Source organism: Epargyreus clarus, unplaced genomic scaffold (assembly GCF_041222505.1).
Source record: "Epargyreus clarus isolate Ecla_fem2 unplaced genomic scaffold, WU_Ecla_fem_2.2 ptg000003l, whole genome shotgun sequence".
NCBI classification, from domain to species: Eukaryota; Metazoa; Arthropoda; class Insecta; order Lepidoptera; family Hesperiidae; genus Epargyreus; species Epargyreus clarus.
In genome coordinates, this window is record NW_027332211.1 from 6,705,944 (window position 1) to 6,730,985 (window position 25,042).

At 34.7% G+C, this 25,042-nt stretch overlaps 1 protein-coding gene across 19 annotated transcripts; it reads right to left on the reverse strand.

Moving 5' to 3' along the window:
• Window positions 1-306: 306 nt before the first annotated feature.
• Window positions 307-24,799, reverse strand: stj (voltage-dependent calcium channel subunit straightjacket). 19 transcript variants are annotated; one of them, XM_073085673.1, is made up of 28 exons: window positions 24,456-24,799; window positions 24,292-24,373; window positions 23,839-24,214; window positions 23,610-23,741; window positions 23,271-23,530; window positions 23,040-23,186; window positions 22,810-22,923; window positions 21,993-22,175; window positions 15,681-15,815; window positions 15,153-15,245; window positions 14,673-14,729; window positions 13,974-14,000; window positions 12,954-13,034; window positions 12,374-12,448; window positions 12,162-12,266; window positions 11,949-12,020; window positions 11,471-11,676; window positions 10,855-11,021; window positions 10,218-10,280; window positions 9,395-9,488; window positions 7,231-7,335; window positions 6,180-6,450; window positions 5,769-5,882; window positions 5,451-5,576; window positions 4,933-5,044; window positions 3,746-3,763; window positions 2,115-2,521; window positions 307-1,446 (listed from the first exon to the last, which is right to left on the reverse strand). In XM_073085673.1, exons 1-28 carry the CDS (start codon window positions 24,566-24,568, stop codon window positions 1,348-1,350), a joined length of 3,834 nt encoding a protein of 1,277 aa, XP_072941774.1. In that variant the 5' UTR covers window positions 24,569-24,799; the 3' UTR covers window positions 307-1,347. The 19 variants fall into 19 exon arrangements, with proteins under 19 accessions (XP_072941774.1, XP_072941852.1, XP_072941757.1 ...); XM_073085751.1 differs by having other exon boundaries at window positions 6,180-6,447; window positions 24,456-24,798; XM_073085656.1 differs by having other exon boundaries at window positions 2,115-2,518; window positions 22,804-22,923; window positions 24,456-24,798.
• Between the last annotated feature and the right edge of the window lie 243 nt (window positions 24,800-25,042).

The window sequence follows — 25,042 nt, forward strand, 5'->3', positions numbered from 1 at the left end:
TACAAACAGTTATATTAAAGACAGAGATTCAATGGACTAGATCCTATACTTACATACTAATAAAATATGTAATTTCTAATTGATTAAAGACAACATTTATTATATTATTTTTAATAAAATTCTGCAAAGATAATAAAAAATCTTTTTTGGAAATGTATAAATAAATTCATAGAGGGGTGAAACATTTTCCATCGCGAGGACGGAACAATAACCAACCATTTATTTTGTATATCGATACCTTAATTCGCAAATCAGCCAACTCTACTTTTTTTCAAAATGTTTTTTTTTTTATTTATTTTGATTTCGTTCAACGTCATTTTTTATGAAAATAAATAAAAAAAAAACATTTTGACAAAAAGTGGAGTTGGCTGATTTGCGAATTAAGGTATCGATATATTAAAAGAAATATACTTTAAGTTGTTTGGTAACTTTTTATAATAATTGTTCTTGGCTGAAACTAAACCTAATAACTGATGATAAATATTCCACTCATATGAGTGAGCCTCATACTTTTCTTCATGATCTATAAATAATTTATAATATTCTGTAACACAAAAATCTTGATATCTCAATGACACATATAAAACAGGTACATACATAATTTAGTTATTTGCCCACCTGGAAACCAAACCTAAGCAATCCAACTTTTTGCCCTTTGGGCTATTTGGGTTAACACAAGTAAATATAATTTAAAAAGCTGTATATTTAATGACTTAGAAAATTAAGCGAATTACTTGTCTGCTATTTTTTAAATATAATATTGAATTTAATACTACAAATAATGGACTGATATGAATATTGAACAGCCTCTGAGGAAGGCTTTTTATGTCTGCTTATCTAACTCTGCAGTTACCAAATTATTATAATCACAGAATTAGATTCTCAGATATAAAATATTATCTCACTAGGAATAAAAACAGTATGATATGTGGTACTGACATGTAAAAATTGTTCTAATACTTGAAAAACAATATTTTACTATTGTTATATCTATAGACAAAATCATCGATTAAAATCTAGATAATTTGATTTTTAATAAATAATTTCAGAATTTACTTAACCTGAATATTTTATAAAATTTGGTGTTATTTTTTATGAAAGTAGCAAAGAGACCTGACGTTTTGTGGTCACTGCAGCCCATAGACATCTGTCATTACTTCAAAAATTGGATTCCCTGAGGCCAGTACATACTTTGCCACCCCTGAGGATTATTATGCCTCATATAAAATATGTTTTACCACCTTACAAAGCAGAACACAGCAGCGCGAATGCGGCTATAATCTGAAAATAGTTATAATAGTGGCGTCGCCGTAGTCGAACCATTTTCTGTCATCTTATAACTTCAGTTTACATTGCAATGTAGCGGAATGTAGACAGTAAACCAAAGACGATCCAAAGCTTGGTTGGTGGTAGGCTACCGCGACCACACATGTCGATGTTACTTTCCTGAAAGAAAAAAAAAACTAAGCTTCTTCGTAGAGTTGTTACAATAAATATTAGTTTTTATCTAAAACAGTAAAATCGAGGATTATTTATTTACACAGCAAATAAAAAATATTTAGATTGTATTTTTGTTATCTTAAAGATTAATAATCTATATGAAACCGGGATGTTTATGCTTATACGAGTAATATAAGTACAAACATCCCGGTTAAGAGATATAGATATAAAAATACGAAATCGTAACTATTAGGAGTCACATAAGCTTTTTATCTTGTAATAAAGTCCTGCTATATTTCTGAACTAAAGCAGTGATAGCCTAGTGGTTAAGAAACGCGGCCTCTCGATCGAGGGGTCCGAGGTTCAAATCCCAGGCACGCACCTCTGATTTTCAAATTTATGTGCGTATTAGAAATTAATTATCGCTTGCTTAAACGGTGAAGGAAAACATCGTGAGGAAACCTGCATACCTGAGAGATATATAAAAAAAAAACCTCAAAGGTATGTGAAGTCTACCAATACGCACTTGGCCAGCGCGGTGGACTATGGCCTAATCCTTCTCATTCTGAGAGGAGACCCGTGCCCAGCAGTGGAAAATGGCCGTGAGTGCGACATTTCAATTTAAGATTAAATCAATTTAATAACTCAAATCAATTAGTTATTTGATTTCTCACCTCAGTATGGTTCCGAATGCAAGATACGGGCTGTTTCCTATACAGCGGGTGCATGTGTTTCAAGCAGGGCAAGGACTCGTTATACTGGACCTCAGTCGCTTCAACGGGTATTATTGGCACGTCAGGTACACGACACAGGCCGTTCACTACCACCAGCAGCATGTTCGTGTAGTTCACCAGCTGTACGTAGAACGGCCTCTCACAAGCTTTTGATGGTTTATTAAGCTTTTCATCTAAATTCTTGTAGTCCAACTGATACAGGAACATTTCCCTATCACAAGGCGTTGGCCGTGTTCGATTTATCAGCACGAGTTTCTCGAAGTCTCTTTCGACTATTCGTGTTGTGTGTGGCTTCGACATACTTAGGTCATCTGTCTCTTCGTCATTTTCATAGTTCTGGTATGCTACTGAGCAATTAATATTGTATTAGTTACATGTAAATAAAAGTACGATCTCATGCAAAAATGTTGAAAGATGTTCACTGCGACAAATGTTACAATGTTTCGTTTTAATGCATGACTTGATGTTTAACTGAGTACCTACAGAGGACACATATGATAAGGTAAAAAGGGTAAAATGTATAAAGCGTATAGTCAAATATTTACAAAATGTAAAATGATCTTTAGATTTTTAACCAAAGACAATTCTCGATAACTTAAATTCAACGACGAGCATGCTATGGATTTTAATTAAAAAGTAGGTATTATTTACAGCCGCGATATTAATACATTAGACTTATCCACCAATCCAAAATGATGTAAATATTAAATTTACATAATAATTATAAGAATATTTAGAGCCTGCAAAAGCACCACCGATAGCGCAAAGGCAAGTAGCATTGAACACAATTATCATGCATATTTTTTTTTTTTTTAAATAACGCCTCCATATGTAACTTCCCTTACATCATAGTCGTAACCTGGTACGTAACTTTATGAAACTTAGCAAATAAAATATTAAAGAAATTCCTTTTTCTGTATAAAATATCCATGCACATTCCTGAATAAAATTGAATCTACAGAATGTATGAAGTGTAGAGGTAAGAAGAACCTCTATGTATCCAAGTGTCCCTCAAAAATCATTAAATCAGGATGGCGTTAGTGTACCAAGATAGTAAATAAAAAAACACACACAACGAAATACTTTACGCTTTATTAACGCATTTTTGAACATAAAATAGGAAAACCATGATAGGAAGTATAATCCTTTGTTATAATAATTACTGTTATTTTTTATTTACGCTTTAAATGAAAATAAATCCCACATAAGCAAAAGGTTGATAAATTATAAATTATATTTATAAAATTAAAAATGGAATAATGAATAATTGAGAACGTTCAAATACTTATTTAAAAATTCATATTTTTAATGAAAGTCTATTAACATCTAATTTACTATTTTTTTTCTACGCGGCAAAAACTGTTTTTAAGTTCATTTTGCTACACTAGCGCCATTTTGAAGGGTATTTGAGCTCTTATTTACTTATATTTAAATGGACATTTTGAATAGATGTTCCGTATAAGATGGTTCTCGTTCCTCTACTCTCCATACAGAATAAAATAGAAATGGGTGGCACAGAAAAACCAGAAGTGTCAAGACGACACGCGCTACTGTGCTGTCTGTCAACTCACCAGTTGGTGTAACATACTCTGAAAACAAGATGGAGCCGTTACTACTATTATAGAACATTGTCTACACCGAATCACTGACTCCATGATTATTTTTGATCTAGATTCAATATTTACTTCTACCTAATAACTATAGGTAGGTGGGTTATTCTTCAGCATTTTTTCACATGCATTAAAAGTATAAGACATAGGAGAATATTAAAGAAGATATTGTTACCTACGTTCTATTATTATTTAGTTGAACATTTATTTTCAAATTTTAGCTGCGCTAATATAAATGTTTAATCAATATTACATTGATTTAAATAAACCTAGTTTTGATCAATAAAAATATTTGGAAATTGCGTAAAGCATAGACAGTTGGTAGGCTTAGCTTAAACAGTAAACAAAAAACAATAGGTAGACATATGCGAGACAAATTGACAAATCTCGAATATTCCCAATTTTATAATATTGGTAGTTCCCTAAAGTAGCTATCTTTTGCTGCCATTATGTATAAAAATATACTGTAATTAGCGTAGATATAGATATTTAAATCGTTGTATATGACATGCAGAGAAAGATTAGCACAAAGATTCTTAGCACTTTGTGAATATAGCAAACAATATTCGAGTATACTTTGCGTAGGTAATATTTAGTGCCCGTTGTCATGCAGTTGTACGGATCATGCTGACAACGAAGAGCAACATCGATTACACAGACCTAACCTAACCAACCTAATCTAACCTAACACTTTGTTTCAGGTTAACGGAGAGGCTTATTCGTGCTTTGACTGAACCATATATTTTTTCGATTTTTCTTGCAACGGTTAGAGCTGTGCTGTGCTATGGCAAAAGAGGCGAGGATAACATGGACAGAGAGAAGATTTTCAACTTAGTCCACAGGGGTATTCAATGCACTTGTGTTTAACTTCAGTAAGACACCTCTCTTCTCCTCTCCTTGTTTGGAATTAGTTGCACTATTTATTATGGATACAGAGGGAATTGAATACTTAATATAAATTAGACTGCATTCGAGCGATTCATATTTCAGCACCTGCTTACACTGAAAATCTTTAATATATGCAATAGTGCCTCCTTAGGGTTTGCTTTCGACTATTCACGGAATACAATATTGATTATGCTGGTATAGAAAACGATAACTTCTAGAACATTGACATAAAAAGAAATATTTGTATCTTAACGCAATACCTTCGTCGTAACTGTCGCTCGAAGACTGTGCCAATCCAATGGTGATAGAGTTATACACCCAAAATGTCGTCGCTATAAACCATGCCATGACCAGGCGAAGATTCTCCAAGGGCTGTAAAATTATTGTCACATTTAAAACAGGTTCTGGGTTTCGGAGGAAGGCTGACTATGCTGGCATTACCGGCACACTTAAATGTGAGGTGATGAGGTGAGGTGAAAACATTTATTATCGGCTTCAGTTAGAACCCTTGTTTTATATAGAGTAGATATGCCTGGATCGCTGTAACTACTTACTAGTCTGGCCGTTTAACATATTTCATGTACATTTCTACGTTGCTGGCATTCGAATCATCCGATATTAGTGTCGACTTGGCGCAAGTGGCTTGCAAGGTATCCTTTTAGGTGCAATTTAATTTATAAGGTAAGAGTGAATAATCTTTTTCAGCAATCCCATTAGACATTTTACCGCCTTTCATCAGGTTAGACGGTCAATTATTGAGCTAATTAAACCCACTCACAGTTATCAACATCGTAGCTGGGTTGGTTGTCTTCTTCTCCCGAAAGCACACTGCCTGATAGTCCACAACATGAATTGGCTTATATACGTCTTCCTCGATTAACCTGGTCATTATGTCTGGTCGAATCTGAAGATATTAAAACACAAAACTTTGTTTGATACTTATGAGCATAGATCCATTCCTGTCCCAACGGTTGGAACGAGCCTCTTCTAAGAGAGAGAAAAGTTAAAACCTAATTTTAAACCCCTAGACTATCATTGCTTTAGGTACTTAGATAAAAGATAGAGCAGAATACATAAACAAAAGTAGAACTCGTACCTTGCCAAAAAATTGTCCTGTCTGATTAGTATCTTTGCTCACAATGATCCAGCCGTTGTTGTCCACCAGATAGCAATCCCAATCGTTAGTCTCGTCACACGGTTTGTGTTCACACTGAAAATTATTAACAAAATATTTTTGAAGGAATTCAAACATAATTCCTTTTTCATCCACCTCTCCTTTTTTATAGTATGCAGTCCACCTGTACATGGCAACTGCCGTACATGGACACCTGTAATCAGCCCTAGATAAGATTAAAATCTTAGCTGAAGTCGGCCACAGATACCTTGCTATCCCTGAGGACTAACTTGGAATGCCTCGAAAACGTCTTCCGTACCACAACCCTTCATACACAGCAGCGCTAAACACTTATTAGATAAAAATAGGTGACATATTAGTGACCACACTAACCGTACAAGTAATATTGTCGAACCATTCTCGAAGGCGCTCATGCTTGAACTGGAACCCGACTACAGCTGCTGGGGTCTTCCTATGGCCATCACCATGGAACACAGCGTGCGCAGCTGTCACCATAGCCGCGCTTACGTTCAGAGGAACTTTCTCCGTGTTTAGCTGTACGCTGTACACGTAGCTGAGGGGATCCACGTAGTGGTGTTCCACCGCTCGACGGTACCACACCTCGTCGATTGCGCGCGGGTATTGCTTGCCGAATTCCGGCCTGCTTGAAGAATTAAAATATTGTTAATGAATAGTTTGACAGTTTAATGTTTTCTTGATTTATACTCTTACCGATGCAAGATACCATGAAGGGACCATCCCAATAACTTTTTTTTTTACGAGGGCGAAACCTTCAAAAGGTACCCGACGTTATGGGAGTGACGCCGGGTTATGTGGGACTTGTACCGCACTAAAACCCCCCCGGTGGCCGTCCTCAGCGCTGCATAGAGGACTCCGGGATCTCCAAAGGAACGCAACCGGAGTCCTCTTAGCGCATAGCCCTGTCGGGCTCCGCCCAGGTGAGGTTGTCGCTCGCCACACCGTCTGGTGTGCACAGCGGTATGCGACCACACGTACCGCCGTCCGTCCCGGGGTCGCTGTCCGGGCGGTTCGAGCTCCCACTCTCATCACCCGCAACCCCAGAAGCCCCTTTTAGTCGCCTCTTACGACAGGCAGGGGATACCGTAGCCCTATTCTGTGAACTCAAGGTAGATCTAAAATCGTATCTGAGATTGATTACTGTACCTATATATATGCAGATTTTTTTAACACTGAAGTGAACACACAAACGAGCATGCAGACCCCCTGATGTTAAGTGATCACTGCCGCTCATGAACATCTGTAGATTTCGAACTCAAACTCCTTTTAGAAAGGATTCTACCTGAACTCTCTTGACTAGTCAGGTAACAGAAACAACCCACACTTATTCATGTTTTGATTTGGAATAATGTAAATAACAATTATTAAATGCTTCCTTAAGGAACCCTCTTGAAATGTGCCTTACTTTTCAGTTTCATGTTCTCTTGGAGGATGAGTCTGCCATCGTGTTAATCCACTATGAGTGGCCAGGAACGCCACAATGTAGCCGAAACGTTGTATGAATTCTCCCCTATAATAAAAAACAGTCAGATTAAAATTTTCATTCATGTAGAAATTATGAGTCAAACAATATAGCACAAACGTAATATAAATAACAAAAAACTTGGTACATAATACGTTTCTAAAATAAAATTCATATGCATTTTAAATTTTATATGCACATTATCCAATGACTTATATTAACAGCCCGTTCTATGCTGTCAGTGTGTACTTGGAGATGGTTGTCTGATACATTAGACTAAATATACATAGAGTTCTGTAAAAATTTAGAAAACCCGTGCACGGGAGAGCACGTGAACTTTACCGAACTCGGCAAATTGTCAATTAACTTACTGTAATCCTTTGCTGCATATAATACTTTAATACCGAACTATCCTTATAACTTACAATCCTTGGCTGCATTTCTATAAGTATGAATCTTAAGAATCACAAATTCCAATGTGGTTTTAGGAAATATACTTTCTGCTTGAAAATAAGTTTGTTAGTGACCAAATTATTACCATAGTTTAATCTAACATAGGTTCAATTGCTTTTCCTAATCCCACATAGATAATTATTGTCTAGGTAAATTATAAAAAATATATAAGTGGTTAATTTATTTCAATTTATGATACATAAAATGAACACATTTTTATTTAGTCACGACACAATATTTTTACACAATAACAATGCGGAATTGGCAAAGTAGGTACCTACTAGTTATTTGAAGAATCCGAATTAATTAATTATTAAGATAGTCGAATAATTAATTATTAAGATGTCGATTTAATTTTCATTATTATTATTATATTGATAATTATGGATTATTTTTTATAAAGCAAACTTACGTAATAGATAGAGAAGGAATTATAATAATTACTCGTATTTTGGGGTTTTTAATTAAAAAATTGAAAAACACGGGATGTAGCTCGAAATAAACATTTTTTAACTAAATTGAAGGGAAAAAATATTTGAAAACAAAGATTTTTCTGGAACATGTGTTACATTACAACGCCTTTTTATGTAACGAACTAGTGCGGTACCTACCCCTAATAATTGTAATAATTATTAGGACATGCCACCGCCCGTAGATACATTCAACCTATACAGTAAAACTGTTAACAAGTTTTTATGCACAAATAAACAATACACAGTAATTTCTTATTGAAACATATACTTAGCCTATCATGCATGTAATTTCTCTTGTATATACTTTACCTCGGTAGTAATCCAATCACTTTTGTCAATGGGCTATCCAGGCAGATTTTAAAATAAATTTATGTGCATAGTGAGTAAATGTGTGAAAAATGGAAATAATAATACTTATCTACCTATTGTTTGTTGTGTTTAAGTACTAATAAGATATATGTCTATCGCATATGTATATTTTGGAATTTAGGTTATCTCTTTCTAAGTATCTATCATTAATGACATACATTGAGCTAAAACGGACTTAGGGTTCGTACACAAAACTGCGATGCGACGTCGCATCGCAAAAATCTGCGAGCTCCCTCGACGCATCGCAAGAACTTGCGAATTGATTCGCATCGCACAGTGGTTGTTGTTGTTGGTCACCCTGAGAGACGCTACGCCGCACGATATCGCATCGCAGCAATTCGCATCGCAATTTTCTGCGTTGCGAATTCGCATCGCGTCGCATCGCAGTTTTGTGTTCGAGCCCTTACATTTACCGGTCTACGATGTAAGTATCATTATTGTAAGTCTTTCAATTTGTATATATGTAAAAACCCTCAAAGTAGTGTGAAAATGTATATTTATGATTTATAGTGAGTTGCAGCTAGATCTGAACCCCTCAAGAGATCTTGTAAGATGCGAGTACAAGTTTAAGATACGTTTTTGCATAAAGAATGTATCTGTTCTAAAATATTACATTTTTGTTAACTCAATAGTTTCTTGCAATAACAACATGATGAAAATATCACAAGTGTCCATTTGAGAAAATTAACATTGTTACAGTGATGTTATTAGTGTGGACTTACTGTTTTCATCAGTAGGAATGTTTAGATCTAAATATTTCATCGGCCAAAATAATTCAAATATTAGTAATTTAGTAATAATTAAATACTTACGCTTTTTCGTCCGATGCTGACTCGGATATGCTTTTGTTGAACCAAGCTGTATTCCTGGCGTCATAGACCAGGGCTTGCATTAAACCATGGTCACCTACAAGTTATTCAATTATAAATATTGTGGTATAAACCACATAATGTAGCAAATTTTTAAATTTCTAATTGTATTCTCAATCCATAGATTAGTAAAGATACTTCGCCGCCTTGCAATTGAATGAGGCGACAAATGGCTGATTTCTAAGTTCTTTTATATCACGGCGTGCGTAAATGGACGTTTTACGCACGCTTCGCGTGCGCAAAACCCCCATTTCCGACCCCGTAATATAAAATTTTATACAACACGCGGACGAAAAATGTTTTTCTGACTCGTGTGATTGCAGTCCTCGCCTGCGGCTCGGCCTGCAAACTCACACTTGTCAGAAAAAAATTTTTCGTCCTCGTATTGTAATGTACTATTTTTTAAATTCTTGACAAATAAAAACATTTTTACAGAAAATTTACGAATAAATAGCTAATACCGCGTAATTTACATAATAAATAAATAATTATTTCAAATATTTTAAGGACATTTTAGCACGGAGACGTGGCAAAACTTTTTTACGAAGCTATGTCAATTGTCAAAACTGGTTATATTTTCTTGTTAGGAGTGAGTAATCTTTACTAATCTATGTCTCAATCAAGTACTTCATGAATGGAGTGATGAAGTTCCATCATTAAAATGATATCTACGGTTTAAGAAAAATACGTAAGGGGTTCTCCCCTCAGGTATCTCTCCTCAAGGCTTCTGATTTAGTAACTTTCTATAATTAACAGTCTTACTTACAGTAATACTCGTTTCGTGGTATAGCATTTGATGTCTTTCCTCTTTCCCTACTTTCAGGAGTTCCTGTAATAATAAAATACACATTGAATTCTTACCAAATTATAAAATACTTAAATACCTACTACTTAAGTAGGTAGTTTTTTTATATTATACACATAATTATTAATTGACCCCTTCGAAGGCGGTAGATCCCTTTGTGGTTCGACTCCGGCTGCACTACCGCCACACCTATTTCTACCTAATAACAGAAGTGTTAGGCGCTGCTGTGTTCCGTTTTGAAGGGTGTGGTAAGGGAGACTGACTTTTCCGAGCCGTTCTAGTGTAATCCTCAGGAGTAGCGGCGCATCTGTGGCCGACCTCAGGTAGGAATATCTAATCTTATCTGGGGTTGATTACAGATGTCCATGGGCGGCAGTAGCCACTTACCATCAAGTGGACTGCATGCTCGTCTGCTACACCTAAATTATATAAAAAAAAACATTGACTACTGCCGGAGATGGACTTCTGTAATCAAGCTCAGATAAGAATTGTAATCCTGCTTGAGGTCACCTACATACTTATAGCGTTGCTGCTCGACGATGTCCGAAGACGACACTTTCGAACTACAAATAAGTCTACCATCTTAAATACTACATACCTTTGTATTCGCCGTTATGTTTCTCGTGGCCGGGTTTGTTCTTGTGATGTTCTGGCGGGCGCGGCTTGGCCGGCCAGCGCCAGCCCGGCTTGGCAACCCTCTCCAGGAAGTACAGTAGCTCCTCCTCGGGGGATGAGAAGGTGCGTTCGTAGTGGCGGCAGTATAACCTGGTACATTTAAAATGTTTCTTATGCATAATATAAACACAATTATCTTTGCTGTAAAGCAGCAGTGTTCCAACACAAATTAAAAGCAACTGCTGCAGATTATATTATCTGTGGTCAGCCTTTCTTGGGATTGGTTATAGATACCTAGGTATATATGTAGAAAATACGTACAAGACAGGACCAACACTTATTCGAAACAATTACTTTTTTAAATTTTAACTGTAATATGTAAAATTTTAAAAAATATAATTTTTTTAAAGCTTTCTGAACTCATATCCTAGCATTCCTGTATTGTATATAATATTGTCACATACATAGGCATGTGGGTACATAGGTATAGTTACATACATAACCCCTCAAACCCAGAAGAGAAATCTAAAATAATTTTCGGAATCCTTTATCTGACCGTTGTGATCTTTTGTTTACGTGATCATTTAAGTAGACCTTACCAATCAGGATGCACGCTCCACTTGTCAGACAGGTACTGCCTGGCAGATATATTCTTGGAAGTGAGCGACAACCGGTGGATGTCGTCGGTGGGTGGCGGCGTGATGCGGTGCCGGCCGTAGTTCTCCGGTATGGTGATGACCAGGGTGAACGGCGAGTCGGCTATACCCGTCCAGAAGTAGTGCTTCCTTGACCGGGACGCTCTTCTCTATTGTAAAACAACAAAGTATTTATAAGGTATTGATTTAAGAACTTTTTTTAAATAATTGATCTAACAAAAGACATAAGCAGTTAATCCTTGTAGTTAAAAATTTATCCTCACGCTAGAGGTCCGAAATTCTATCCTGTCTCTGATCTGAACATATTTGCTATTGGAAATTAATTATCACTTTAAGGCCTAAGAAACACAATTAGGAAACCTACCTATCTGAGAGGAAAAATCAATTTTGTTTTTTATAACAAATTTTTATTTTTACTTACCATGTCTTCCATATGATATTTGACGTTCATAACTTTATTTCCAGTCCTTTGATCAATGATTTCTTGTCGAAACTGAAAAAAAATACACTGTGTATGAAAAAAATAACATTGATATTCAACATTCTGGAGTTGGTTTCTTATTTTTGTGTTTCATAATTTAAGAAAAAATATTTCCCGGGTCTATTGCAATTAATTTAAAAATATATCATTTACCGCAGTCAGCTCCATGCTAAAGTTCCTCGGGGTTCTGTCGTCGTCAAACAGCTCAACTTCTATCATGTCCACACTGTTGTAACTGGGTTTCAGTATTTGCTGAAACTATAAAGACAATTTTCTATACTAACTATAAGAACTGGGTATCAATCATAAATAAATACGAACTATTTTGGCTAATGTTATTTTTGATATAAATATTATTATCATACCACAGGCCTCAGATCCGGGTGAATTAGTATGTATCCGTTGTTCGTCACTATAAATGCATATCCGTTTACTCCAATCTGCAATTCAGTGTTAGTTTATTCTTTAGTAAGCAATATGTATTAGGTACGTACGTTCGACATAAAAAAAATGTATCCGTATTGATACAAATTTTAAAATAAAATAAATAATAAATAAATAAATTTAAAATATTTTAAAGGGTTTATACCCTTGCTCGGGATTCGTAGTTACCTACTACTTATTCTTACTTAATTGTATCGTAATACAGCTGTATAAATTATGGCAATTAATATCATACCAACAACTGTTTTTGTTTCCAAACTTATACAAAATGTGTTTCTATTTCAGAGACATCTTGATGTTCTTTGCGGAAAAGTAGTGACGGATTTAGGTCATACTGTGCTGTAGATCTAATTCTACCGTGTTTTACACAGTCAAGGATATAAGTAGTAATAGTAGTATCTAAATATTTTAGCTATTTATTTATATAATAACAAAAGATTTGTTCAAATCTATCATTAATGAAAATTTAATTATTCCCAGGGTTGTAAGTTGTTACCTTACCTTATAAGGCGTCATCAATGCTTGAATTTCAGACAAAGGTACATCAGTACCAGCGACGCCTAATAATTTAGCTATACGCATCTGAAAACATTTTGAACCAAATCACTTACACGTAGTGTTTAATACGTCATTGAATCTTAATAAAGAATATCTTAATAATAAATAGAAAAATTACCTTACGTTATAAAATATTAAACTTATCTACACTTGGGTTCGTCTATACCCAGTATGTGTGTAATAAAAATGTATTAGAGAATAAAACTTTCAATACAAAAACAAACTATTAGTATCATTGTATTCTACCTAATATTTTAATCTGTACTTTAATCTAGCAAATAGCAAAGTTCTCTGTCTAGCATCTACGCCCCGTTAGGCGAAGTCTAGGTTACATTATACGTATGAACTACATCTGTTTCAGTAATTATTACAGGTTCTAGCAAAACTACGTAAAGTTGCACAATTCATGTTATCAAAACACTACTTTTCATTCTAGACCCACTACTGTTTCTTTCTAGATGGGTGAGTAGGTAACCTTTTAGTATATTCCTTGTAAGAATCTGTTGACATTTTATAGAATAATTAGGTAAACGGGTGAAAATGTTCATAGTTCATAGGTATAGAGAACAATTAGTAGTTAGGTTTAATTAACATTAATGGATCAATTTAGAATCAATTGTTTAAATTTTGTCAAATAAATAAATTTAGATAATATATTAGATAGAAGCAGTCTCATCGTGTTGTCCAAATTTATTGCGAATGCTATATTCGGTTTAAATAAATCCGGTAATAGATTAGAGCCCCGTAAATAAATATGAAACACATGTTTTGTAAGGCATTTTGATTTTTTTCTTTTTATAAAACAAATCAATGAAACACAAACAAGGTGTCGTAGTTTGAAAAATTCTTGATGAAACTGCTTTCTATCGTTTAATTCATATAATTGTTTGAATTAGGTGTCGGACTTCCATCGCCGCACATCCGTCCTCAGTCGTACGCAAATCTAAGAGAGCGTGGGCCTACCTCCTTCTGGCCGTTCTCCTCTACAGACTGCGATTGGTTGTGGACGTACGAATGCAATAAAATTAATAACATATAGATAAATGCATTGTAACAACCTCCTCTAGAAAACAAAATGTCTCCTCTATCAATGAGAAAACTTTATTTACACTAATATTAGTATATCAAAAGTTTTATCATTCTGAGAATAAATAGTATTTGAAACTCAATATTACTCAAGTAAACAAAAGCCCCATACGTGTCATATGTCGGGCGGCACGATTTTAATGAAAATATTATATGTACATTTACTTTTCATAAAACAAGTCAATCGTTAAAATGTCTCTACGAAGACATCTCTAAATCAGGCAAAAATACGTTTTATCGATTAGATAGTGTGTGTAATAATATAGATCATAATTCTTGCACAGAAATAATGAACTTGATAATTGATAGAAAAGTTGATCATAACACCCTAGTGGTCTACGCCTACAATCTAGTAGAAAACTACTATACTACGATAAGCCAAAAGGGTCGAACAACACATAGTCAGCCGCGAGCGACTGCGACCTGGCCAACATCTATCGAGGACAGATGCATCGCTAACGGGGCCAAATAACATTGTACCGTTACTGAAATTCAAAAAACTAAATCATAAAAACTCTCTTGTATCTTGCAAAAACTTTACATTAAAATCATCAAAACTTTCTAAGTGTGTAATACCTCTTTTGTAACTGATACCCAGTAAGCTTCATTTATCAGTACATTCTCTGTGATGTTCTGAGGGGGAATCGTCAAACAAAACAGCGCATTATTAAAGACATATTTGACAACAACACAAAGATCAAGAAGGAAAATATTGTTAAAGTTTATAGCAATTAGAAGATAGATAGCTTACGTCCAATTTATAAACGTAAAACCAATCTGCAATGTAACTTAGTAACAATAAAACAGAAATATTTATTTCATCATGCACACAGAAATTTGGAATTTAGAAAAGAATAGCTTCGAGATTATTTTGAATAAATTGAGAACAGATAACGAGACGAAAAGATATTATACAAAATTATTGAAAATTTGAATATTTTTCAATAAGTTGAAAGTATGTCTGATCTAGGACATCTTGTTATCTTTCTTAATGAAATTAGAAAATAAGGTACTTAAAGGAAAAATCATGTTATAAGCTCAAGAACTCAAACACACCTCGTTATGTCGTAAATCGTAAACCGGCATGGACACGGAAGTCATAAGCTGATATTGCGAATTTCCCAATTCGCTGTACTGGCCCTGTTTCATCTAAAAATAAAACAGGTGATATACTAAAATCCATAAGTCATACACAAAACGGATTCATTAGCATTTCCTTACATATATCCGTTTTACTTGTATACAATAAACCATTCGGAGAAATGTACACGGCAGAAGTCTTAATTAGAATACAAATGTATCAACCCACACCTTTTTGACTTATGATCGAAATCCTACATAGTCCTCCTTTGTTAAAATGTTTGTTATGGTAAGCCAAATATAGTTTTACGTAGTGTTTCAACATAATGCTCAAGTACGATATAACACAGCATCTATGATCAGTTTCACTATTACTATTTTTCGAATTTCCATTTAATGAAAGGTTTTCCTTGTACTAATTACACCATTATCCTTTAGGCAGTATGACTGTTTGGAGAACTTCGGAGCAAAAAACCAAAGACGTATAGAAATAAAGCAACTCACTTGAGTGATTCTCCATCTACGGTCCTGTTCTTGTTCTGAATTAAAGAGGACTTTATCCCGTCGCTGGCTCATGAAGCGTTCCTTCTGTTCTGCTCTCTCCCGCTGTTCCCATAAATAATCTGCCACTTTCGGATCCTAAAACAATATCAATAATCTTGTTATTGAAACTGAAAGGTTTTAAATGTAAGTCTTATTCAAGTTATTTTAATGTAATACATTGTTTCCTTCATTCATGCATAAGTAAAATTCATCTACATCTACATACTAGGTACTAGACAATTTTCTTCATAGTATTATTTTCATTTCAAGTGATATTTACATGTTATGTTATTACTTAGATCCTGGAGCGTTGTAGTGTCATCTAGATTATAAATCGTGATCATCATAAGTATTATCTTCTTAACTGGCACTCCAACAGCATTCGATGACTTTTGGCGTGACAAACATCTATCCGATCAAAGTTTAATGGTTCCCGCAAATTGCGTGATTGTTCACCGATTATATTAATATAGTTAAATAAATCACGTGTAACTGCTCAACCGATTTCTATGAATACATGATGATTGTTTCCAGCTCTATGTCCAGTATTTTTTTAAACAAGATAATTTTGGGTCTGATAGACAGCGCTATTGTAGAGACCTAAACATCTTCAGATCACTAGTGTACTACTTATACAATTAACTGAGTAGGTCTGTGTCATATATCATACCATGAGTGTCATGGCCACAGACCTATATCTAAATAGATCCCGCATGTGTACGTATTAGCGTGGCCAAAACTCGGGTTAAAGGAAGAAGATTCAGCTCACTTCGATGAAATGTCATTTAGTCCGAAAGTAACATTTGTTGTCATCGGATGTCAATTGACAGCAATAAACATGCCGAATTGCGCTATAATAAATTGTTTAAATTCTACAAATAAAAGTAGCCGCGATAAAGAAAATATTTCCTTTCATACGTAAGTACCGTTTTTCTTAAAATATGTGTTATTTATTTTATAATTAATTATTTAAAATTTGTTGTGGTTTCACAATGACAATTAGTTACTGAGTGTGTTTTATCAAATTTTTAATCCATTGCAAATTTTGGTTACAAAGTTGTAAAGCTTCTGTATTAAAACACGCAATGAAAAGTAAAACGATCGATATTTCATCTTGTTGCTTAAAGATGATTGTCATTGGTTATTTAAAAATGAGTACCTGGGGTTGTACATGCCAGTTTCTTGTTCTCGATTATTTAATCGATTTTCGAAATGGATGAATAATAATGCTGTCTTAATAAAAATTTTGTAACATATTTTTTTTATTCTAATCATGTTAATGTTTTTTGTTCTTTTTTTAATATTTACCATTAAATTTACAGGTTTCCAAGTGACCCTAACATTAAAGAGAAATGGATTGACGCGACCGGGCGTAAAGATTGGTTCCCAACCAAATATAGCCGAATTTGTTCGGCTCACTTCAATGAAGGCAGTTTCAGGGAAACAAAAAAGTTTCGAAGACTGACTTCAATTGCAATACCGACTATGAGTATTTTAAAAACTATCGCTGATTATCAAGTTAGTGAATTTAATTAAGCTTATCTAGTTAGGTGGTGCTAATAATAACGTCGTTGTAGTTTTAAAGGGTTTGATAAGAAGATATATTTATTTACGGCGTTACGACTTAGCCCTCGGGGATAGAAACCCAATTGGGACCGACCTCAAGTAGAACTTAGCTACAATTTTTTTTAACTTTGTGTAGTGATGTTAAAGTCGGTTGTATTTTAGTTAAAAAGTCCTTTTTTCATTATATACTGGTATAAATGAATGTTCTACATTGTACGATTTATTTATTCTCTTTTTAGGTATTACATATTATTACAATAACTTGATTATTCTTGTGTTTTACAGAACTCGGACCAAAAACTTACAGCAAACATGCCGTTACAATGTAATACGCCGAGAAAAAGAAAATTGGAAAACGTACCTATATAATTATCTTGCGAAAGTCAACATCGGTAACATATAAATATGACTCTTCAGTTCAGGACGTCTTTAAGCTGATATTTACCTTTTATTTACAGAATTTCCCCCAACCATCTAAATCAAATGACGATACATCTTTAAGCACGCCTAGCGGGAAAAAAAAAATACGCAAAGTAAATCTTGCACAGAAAAACAAGTTAATAAGAAGACTAAGGGAGCGGAACCGCCGTAGAGACGTAAAAATACAAAGTCTTAAGACTTTATTAAACTGCTTACAAAAAAAGTCTTTGATAAATGATGAGCAAGCAAATTTATTAAATACCATCAACGTCACTACTAAAGAACTTTACTCCAGGCAAATGAAAAACGCCGATGTAGTCAGTACGTCAAAATATTCACCGGCCCTTCGTAGATTCGCGCTAACACTGCATTATTATTCAAGCAAAGCATATAACTATGTCAGAAGAGTTTTTAATTTAGGCCTACCTCATCCTCACACGATAGAAAAATGGTACAAATGTATAAATGGTAAACCTGGATTTACAACCGAATCTTTGAAGGCTTTGAAATTAATAACGGATAAGTCAAACAACCCTTTATACTGCTGCCTTACGCTTGATGAAATGGCAATTAAAAAAAAAATCGAATGGGATGGAAAAAAATTTCATGGGTATGTAGATTTCGGCGGAAGTCTTGATACCGATGATGCCCCTGAAGCAAAAGAAGCATTAGTGTTTTTAGTAACTGGAATAAATGCAAACTGGAAGGTGAGTTGATTCGTTGACTAGTTTTTTATTACCGAACTGCCGAGGAAGTGTTATGATTTTTGCGCGTATCTTGTCTGTTTGTATGTTTGTCTTTCTTTATACCCACGAATCTAACGGCGGATTAATTTTGACAATTCAGGTGTCATTATATTCGTCCTTAGATACCTGTTAGAAAAAAAATCAACATGGTGGATTTTTGGCGCGAAATCGTAACACATTTCAATAAAAAAGTTATCCGAACCCATCGAGTAGGGTATAAAATAAAGGAAATTAAAATGAGATTAAAAAATATACTTTGTAAATAATAATGTTTTTCGAAATTCTACTTCGTCTTAATTTTTGGTGCAGTCGGATTTTTTATTTTTTTATTAAATTACTTATGGTTGTATGATTTTCACTGGTTCCTTTATATTACAGGTTCCTGTGGGGTACTTTTTAGTAGATGGGGCAACAGGGCATCAAAAATGCGATCTCGTAATACAATGCTTAAGGCATTTGAGCGAAACAAATATAATTGTAGTCGGCCTTACCTTTGACGGTTGTCCTGCTAATTTGTCTATGGCAAAAGAATTGGGATGCATATTAAACCCAAATGAACAGATGGACACGAGCTTTAAACACCCTATAACAAAGAAGAAAATAGCTGTTTTTTTGGATCCTTGCCATATGATCAAATTAGTGAGGAATTGTCTCCAGTCATATGTAAATATTATAGATAAAAATGGTAAAAATGTTTCATGGGTGTATCTCGAACGTTTAAACGAACTACAAAGTAATGAGTATTTCCATTTAGCCAATAAACTACGAAACGGTCATATCAATTTCCATAATCAAAAGATGAAAGTTAAGTTGGCCACCCAACTTTTGAGCAAAAGCGTTGCAAATGCTCTTAATTTTTGTAGGGAGAAATTAAAAATTACTGATTTTAAGGAATCGTTGGCAACAGCAGAATTTATAAGCATATTTAATGATCTATTCGATATTCTCAACTCTAGAAATTTTAATCAACTAGGTTTTAAGCAACCTATTAACATGAGCAACAAGACAAAAATAATAACATTTTTGGACGAAGCTGAAAACTATATCAGAGGATTGCGAACTACACTAGGAGAATCATTGATTAAAACTGGTAGGAAAACGGGTTTTATCGGTCTATTAGTGTGTATCAAGAGCACAAAAATACTAATACAGGAAATGATAGAAGAAGAAAAAATGAAGTTTATGTCGATGTACAGATTTAGTCAAGATCATCTAGAACTATTCTTTTGTAATGTAAGAGCTCATGGTGGTTGCAATAATAATCCGACGGCTAGACAATTTGAGTCGTTCTACAAAAAATTGTTAAATCATCTTGAAATAAAAAACAGCAGCGATGGCAATTGTGTTGAATTAGAACAAATTTCAATGCTAAACTGTTCTTCAGCAGTGCAAACAATTAACTGCAGCACAACACGAGCTACGCTTGCTGATGAGGAATTAAATAGTGCGCAAATAAATTTCAATAATATTCATGATTCCAATAGTTTATGCTACACATTACCAATTGTCCAATTTACAGAATTTAGTGAGCAGATTATAACATACATCGCTGGATTCGTGGTAAGATCGCTAACTAATATAATCAAATGCGATGAATGTATCGGTGCATTATATCACTCAACAGAAGACATAGGCCATTCATTTGAATTCGTAACCTTTAAAGATAAAGGTGGGCTCGTTTATCCCTCAAGCGATGTTATTCAAATATGCAAAGTTGCAGAGCTACAAATTAGAGAAGTAATGGTCATGTCACACAAATTTAACACCAAGCCGTCATTGACCAAACCTCATTTGATTAATAAGATTTTACATCATTTTATAAACAGATTTTTTTTTAGTAACATTACAAACCATCAATTTGACCAGTCTCCAACAGAGAACCATTTGATACAGTTACTAAAGGCAGTCGCAAGTACGTATATTGACGTACGTTTGCACTATTTAACTAAGCACGCCAAACCTGTAGTGACAAAAAGACAACTATTCAATAAGCTCATTTTATTCCAGGGCCAATAACTTTTTTTTAATACATACATGATAGTAAGTGGCTACTACCGTCTATGGCTGCGTAGTCAAATCCAGATAAGATGCCCGAGGTTGAGGACGGATGCGTTACTAAGGCTTTAGTTTTATAAAACAGATCAACACTTAAAAAAGTTCACCAGTTTTAAATCAATGAGACTCTACATATCAGTTATTATGACATAAGAATTTCGCCGGATCACGGCCAGTTAGAAGATAGTTTTTCTTTTTTTGTTCAGATTTTTATTTACAACGTAATTATCAAATACATTAACTCCTTAGTTGTTGCGGCCATTTTGGCGGATTTTTCCATATGTAACATGTGATTGCGAGTGCGCCTACGCACCATCGCCATAATCAAATAACGATATGTTTACAACTTTCTATGAGAACTATGTATATAAAACAGTGTAAGCTACCTTGATGTAGCAAGTGTTTTTATTTATCATTTTATGTATTTGTTCTTATGTTAAAAAATGAAGCAATATAAGTTTTTCTAGGTCTATTATCCATTAATAATACGGCATATACACGGGGTCTACTGAAGTCGAAGGACTTCAGTTGGCCCCATGCTGAGACTATTTTAACACCAGAATTTAATAAATGTTTAAGCAATATTTATTTTGTATTAAATCTTTTTTCCGTAGACATCTTGTTTTATTTTGTTGACTAAATTTATGGACGACACGGTAGATTTTGATAATGATGATTCGGCGACTTTTTTACCAAAACATTCGCAGAGCACTAGTAAAATAAATCTAGACGATCGATTTCTCAAATTTTTCGATTTCAAAATCGATTTTTATAGCAGAACCGAATCGACTTTTGAAACGATTTTCTCTCTGACGGAGAATTAACAATGCACATCTCTAAATTTTTCTTGACAAGTGTCAGTCGATCGGATAAAAGTGGCACGCTTGGTTTTCATACAAATGAAGGTACATGTGTCATCTATTTAGATATAGGTCTGTGGTCATGGCACTAGTATAAAGATTTATATAATAGATACATTGCAGAATAGATAAGCTAAGTTTTTATCTTCTTTGTAGACTGAGTTTGTAAGACGGCGGGGGTAAGACGAAGAAGATGTTGAAGGTCAACATCAACTTCGTCCAACCCCAACGCATCAACATCTCTTCGTGCTTCGAACATGGTGTTTCTTAAAATTTGATCTAAAACTGTGAATTATCTTCTTTTGGGTCGCGCCAGTCGCTTAAAAAAGGAAACCTTTCTTATATTTACTACTTACTTTAACTTAAGGAATAAAATTAACAGTAATCTTAGACATGTTTGTCAGTTGTTTTAATTCATTTGTATTTATAAGAAGTTAGAGCCCGTACTTCAATTATTAATATTAATCGAGTTATCTAAAGACTAAAGTATGTTGCTATTGTAGGCATTTATTCTCGTGCGAACCAACTAGTATGAATTTTATGGGTGCAGTGTTCTTTCGAAAATACGAATGATGACATCGCTTGATAAAATATTAGATCTATTCACAAAATATTCGAAAGCTTACCGTAATGTTGGCATAAACAGGTGTCCAGACGACCGGATGTTTCTCTCGCTGAAGCACCAGAGGGCGCGCCAGCACGTTGACATGCTCGAGCACCCTCTCCCGTACTTCAGCTAGCGTACTGAGATGCACGTAGAAGCCACGGTTCGCACACGCCATCCACTTCACCTCCCTTACATCCGCCACCTGAATTTGGCTTCGCAGGTATTATTTGCTCCTTATATTTTACACTTAGCAGTCGTTTTGTTAGGCATGTGATGTGTCGTTGTTATGCTGAGTTGCGGTGTAGTCTGCAGGCTTGTGGCTCTCACTAAAGCTATTTGTTGTTTCAGAAATAAAATATTTGGTCTAATCTAAGTGTAGGTAATAAGAATTTGTTTGTTTTGTTTTGCATTTGTTAGCTTAGTGTTAGCTTGTATGTGGCTGCTTATAAAAGAAAAATATAAGAAAGTACATTTCAATTTTCTTTACAACATCTAGCATGCACAAAAACATACACTTAATTCACACAGAGGGTAACAAAGTCTCGACCGTTTTCCGGGTGAGTTAGCATACAGACAAGACAAAATATTTTTAAACACATCACATCTAAAAAACAAGACATAACTAAACTAACAACTAAAAGCGTAAAGCATTATGAATATGGAAAAGGATCTATTACAGTAGTAGTCGCATAGAATGAAGATATTGATTTACAGATAGAGAGATAGAATAGAGTACCACATTCAAGGTTTACTGGTTAAGGTACGAAAGGAAGGCATTATGCAGGTCGCACAATGACTACGACACACAGTAATACCTGCAGTGGTACTACCTTTACCTCTCGCCCTATCAGGTACGTGAACACCCTCACCGGGGTGTCATACTTCCAGTTGTACTTCTCAAACAACTCCTTGTAGTTATATGGAACACCATCCGTAACCAGCATTATAGCCTGAAAATTTAAAAATACATTTAAATGAAACCTTTGTAATCAGAATTATGTGTATGTATGTATGAATTTTGCCAAATACTCATTATCTAAACACTGATTTTAATTTTACTATTTACCTGATTACAGTTCGCTCCACCGCTGTTATTTCTATAAATTTCAAGAAGTTCAAAAGCTCTAGTTAATGCTGCTGAAAAATTAGCTATCTCCATTGTTTCGAAATTATCCAGTGCTAATTTTATTTCTCGAAGATTTCCCAGAGTAGCCTAAACAGAAAAAATGTTATGTGTTTTATATTTCCAAAAAATATAAAAATTAAATTAAAATTGGCTGTTGATGGATAAACTTACTTGAACTAATGAATCTTCGAAACAAGGAACGACTTCTTCCACTGTATCAGCAAAAGTCATTACATTTACGAAGTCGTTATTACCGAGGGTATCTAAAATGTTAGTAACAACATGTTTAGCGATATCTCGTCTTTGGCCCGTCATCGAACCACTACGATCGACCAGAATGACCACGTCTTTCGGGCTCGCAGCAGCTTCCATATACCAAGCTCGAGTGCGGCAGTCATAAATGTCAACAGGATCCGCTCTCCATTTCATAGCTGGAAAAATATACACATTAGATTTTTAACAGGGAAAGTAGATTAATTATACTTTCATTAATTCTTTTCACTTCTTTACCAGGATAATGCCTCATGAATCCAGTTGAGCTGCCAAAATACTGCCACGAAAGCGTTGGGTCGCTTTGGTAGTTGTTTAAAAAATGAGTGTCTAAACCCTCAGACCAATGAATTCCTTTAATTACTTCCGGTGCTGAAATATTGTTTATATTATTAGTTGATAGCATATATGTGTAATATTCTCCTACGTGATATTTTTCATATTTACAAATTGTGATAGTGGAACGTACCCCAGGCGTAGACATTTGTTGGTACGTGGACGCTGCTAAAATTTATATTTACTGGTATATTTGAAAAATGTGGATTAAGTTGCAAATGAGCACTTTTGGTTGGCGGTCGTACGATCCAGTTTTCCAAATTAAATTCTGGTTCAGCTGTAGTTCTTATGGCTGCTTCTTCGTATGGCTCCTCCATCTCTTTACTATTGTAGAATTGATAATCTTCGGGCACCGGTTCGTTTTGTTTATCAAAAGCCATGTTTTCTGCAGCTTCAACGATCCGTTTAACAGCACTAATCTTGAGTTCCATCATTGCTCGAATATCGTCTGCCATACTTTGGACTAGTTTTTCGCCATCTCTTGATTCAATTTGTGCAGATTTAAAGCTCTTAAAATTTTATATTTAAAAGTTAATATTTAAACAAATTAATTATTTTTCTGTAAAATTACTTAAGAATTACTTACATCCTGAACTTCTTTTTTCCTGGTAATAAATTCACCAAAGTGATACAGCTCTGTGCCAAGTTTAACTGCCCATGATTGTACGCTGAAATGTATATTTTATATGTAACTTTTCTTTTTCTTTGAACGGACGCCATAACAAGATTTAAAAAAATAATTAGACTTACGTGTTGAGTGATAGTTTACTTGTTGAGTCATGTTGAGCATTTGCCGAGCAGTCCCTGGAGTCCAAGAATACGAGCAGCAGCAATAATATAAACGAACCAACACGGTTGCACATCAGAAACACTTAATTTAATTTGGCCTCTCTGCACTAATTGCGAATCAATAACTTTTATGTAGTCCACTATATCATTTTATATAAAACTTATATTTGGAATTTGTAAATTGTATTTGGGAAGTGTCTGTATAAAGTTTTTAAGGTTGTTTCACCGAATTTCCGATACAGCTTGCGAGTACGGTGATGGTGATTCTCCGTAAGGCGCATTCGCGAACGACCGGGCGCGGACATGCGCACTGGAGCACTTGCGCAGTAGGACTGCCGAATGAACTGATTGTGTTTTTTATCCGCGATACCATTACGTATATCTTAGCTCGTAGTGTCGCTTGCTACCTGCACGGAACATCGATTTGTATCTATCCTATTTGACTCGGTCAGGAAGTACGGACGCTCCGCTTCGTTGTTATCTATGATGATATTATTTGTGAATGAGGTCTATAATATTTGTCTATTTATTGCAGGTCCCTCGTAACC